General features: G+C 34.8%; 1 protein-coding gene across 1 annotated transcript; it reads right to left on the bottom strand.

Moving 5' to 3' along the window:
• Window positions 1-1,022: 1,022 nt before the first annotated feature.
• Window positions 1,023-2,597, bottom strand: LOC141483972 (uncharacterized). Its single transcript, XM_074179111.1, has one exon. It carries the CDS (start codon window positions 2,595-2,597, stop codon window positions 1,023-1,025), a length of 1,575 nt encoding a protein of 524 aa, XP_074035212.1.
• Between the last annotated feature and the right edge of the window lie 620 nt (window positions 2,598-3,217).

Here is a 3,217-nt window from a genome sequence, read left to right as displayed (position 1 = left end):
CTAAATTATGTCGAATTATTTTAAATTCCTCATTTAAGATTATGTTTTCGAGTAGGAACTGACCTCAATATATTCACTATCAGATACATTATCTTATTATGTTTCAAATTTACAATGGGTCACTAGACCACAAAGACGAACCATATATCTTTAGAAAATGTTATACTACATTATGGTCGCATAAAATGCAAAACGTGTAAGTTTATAATGAGCTTGGTATGATTTCATATTGCCCTCAAACGAAGTATTTTCCGGTTTTGTAGGTAATGACAAGTTTTCTAACAGAACAAATGCATTTTATGATGGTCAGTTTAATAACACTGCAAGTTTCTCCTCGTCATTTTAGATTTCATTTGCCACGACGAAATACCTCAACCATCTGATGAATGTAAGTATATCAGGGTGGAGTATCATCATGAAGTGATGTCATAATGTCATGGAGTGACATCATGACATCACTTTGCAGTTGCTGCAAAGTGATGTCATGCATGCATGTTGTCATTGCGAATATCGTCGGTCACCCTCATACACAATTTCCTTCGTAGACAATGTCGACTTCATCACCACGTTCAATTTGTATCTGTCCATCGATGTTGTCCATATCATCGTGGCAATATATAGATAACGGATCAGCAACTTGCAGCAAATTGACATCTTGATATCTTCGTCATTTGATATCTTCGTCATTTGATATCTTCGTCTTGAGGTCATTTGCACTTTCAATTTTTAACATGTACATCAATGTTGTCCATACCATTTTAGCAATCCATAGAGTACGCAGAACCTTTAGAACCTTCATCAGATTTACTGAAAGTTTCAAATCCTTGTGGTTCAACTCCATTCAATGTATAGAATTAGAAAGTACCTACAGTTATTCGCAGAACAAATAGAGTTGAACTAGATAAAATAATTCAAAGAAATTGTTATGTTGGACGGTTTTATTAAAAAAAAAACAGTGTACGAACTAGTATTCATTTACATCAACCTTATTAACTTTCAGAACTAATTCAGATCTCAATGAACTAACTTATATGACGCCTTTCGTGTACTTTCAAAGTATCACTTCGAGTGAAAGACTTCAAACAGACTTTACACTGAAAGGATTGTTCTCCAGTATGACTTCTTTCGTGAACTTTCCGATGGGTACTTTGAGCGAAAGATTTTGAGCATACTGTGCATCGAAATGGTTTTTCTCCTGTATGAATCCGTTCGTGAACCTTCAAATTACTACTTTGAGTGAAAAATTTCAAACATATTTTACACTGAAACGGTTTTTCTCCAGTATGACTTCGTTCGTGAAGTATCAAATGATGCCTTTCAGCGAAAGATTTGGAACAGATTGTGCATTGAAATGGATTGTCTCCAGTATGAGTTCGTTCATGATTTTTCAGTGTAATACCACGTGTGAAAGATTTCGAACATATATTACACTGAAACGGTTTTTCTCCTGTATGAGTTCGTACATGATTTTTTAATGCGATACCACGCGTGAAAGACTTTGAACATATTTTGCATTGAAACAGTTTTTCTCCTGTATGACTCTGTTCGTGAACCTTCAAACTACGAGTATGAGCAAAATATTTCAAACAGACTTTACATTGAAAAGGTTTATCTCTGGTGTGACTTCTTTCATGATCTGACAAATAACCAAGTCGATTGAAAGATTTCGAACAGATTTTACACTGAAATGACCTGCTTCCACTATGACTGTCTTCGTTAACTTCCAAATTATGACGCTGAATGGAAAATTTTGAACACATAGGACCTTGCAACGAAATTGCTTCAGTATATCTATGCCCCTCAACTTTCAATACATCACTATGCAGCAACTTGACATCTTGATTCATGTCGTTATTGCGAATATCGTCGGTCACGTTATCCTTGTACACAATTTCCGTTTTGATACCTTTGTAGACAAGGCCGATTTCACCATAACGTTCAATTTCCTTCTGGTCATCAATAATGTCCATGTCATTGTGATAATCCATAGATAACGGATCAGCAACTTGCACCAACTCAAATTGTGAAGACATAACGTCATTGCGAATATCGTTAGTCACGTTATCCTCAATTTTTATCCGTTTATCAATGTCCATATCATCGTGGTAAGCCATAGAGTACGGATTGGCAACTTGCAGCAACTTGAAATCCGCCATGTTGTCATGGCGAATACGATTGGTCAGGTCATCCCCATATATAATTTCTTTTTTGATATCTTCGTAGAAAATGTCGATCTTATCATCACGTTCAATTTTTATCTGATCATCAATCTTGCCCATATCATCATGTTTATTCAAAGAGTACGGATCGGTACCTCGCCCCAACTCAACATCTTCAGTAATGTCACTTTTAATATCGTTGGTCATGTTACGCTCATCCACGATCTCCGTTTTGATATCTTCGTAGTTGAGCTCCATTCCATCATCACGTTTGATTTTCATCTGTTCATCAATATTGTCCATATCATCTTGGAAATGCCTACTGAATGTTTCAAATTCGTGTGGTTCAACTTTCACTGAATTCAATTCGGGGGTGACTTTATCAGACACAGAATGATTGGTTTTTCCAATCGACATTCCGACCTTACTGTTATCCATTCTCAAAGTCGATAAAGACACGAACTTATCTGCATATACTGAATATATAAACCAGTATAACGATTACAATGTTCAATCAGAACTGAACCCACTCTGAAATTACTTCCTTTTTATATGAAATCTAATTGAATGTGATTGGTCATTATGGCATACCTGATTTTAGAAACAGGTTCATCTACTTACTATAGAATAAATGGACTCTGAGAAATTTTGAGTATTTTCAAATTGATTTATGATGACCTTATGTCATATAATGATCCTAGAATCATTGACAATGAAGTAGGTAGTAAGTAAATTGCAGTTTTCAATTACAGTACACGTCACAAAAGTAATTCCTCTGTTATACCAAGACCAGAAAAAAGCACCTGTAAAGAAGTTATGTCTACCTCTGACCTAAATTATATAGCTTGATTTCCAAGTATTTATTGACCAAAACGCGATACACTTGGTATATGTGGTAAGTCAGGGTATATATTCAAAATATGACATTATGAGTACCCCAAGTCAAATAATATATTATATATTAGAGGTAACTGAATATTATTATTATTATTATTGAATTAGAAAGTACCTACAGATATGAGTAGAACAAACAGGAAGTTGAGCTATATAAAATAAGT

The sequence above is a fragment of the Leptinotarsa decemlineata genome, unplaced genomic scaffold (genome assembly GCF_025532065.1).
Source record: "Leptinotarsa decemlineata unplaced genomic scaffold, Ldec_3_MD MMD2_tig00004307_RagTag_RagTag, whole genome shotgun sequence".
NCBI classification, from domain to species: Eukaryota; Metazoa; Arthropoda; class Insecta; order Coleoptera; family Chrysomelidae; genus Leptinotarsa; species Leptinotarsa decemlineata.
The sequence above is the reverse complement of the archived record's forward strand: the minus strand, read 5'-3'. Positions and strand labels throughout refer to the sequence as shown.

Excerpts from the sequence above, each read along its gene's own strand:
- LOC141483972 (XM_074179111.1), bottom strand. The coding sequence starts at position 2,597 with ATGGATAACAGTAAGGTCGGAATGTCGATTGGAAAAACCAATCATTCT.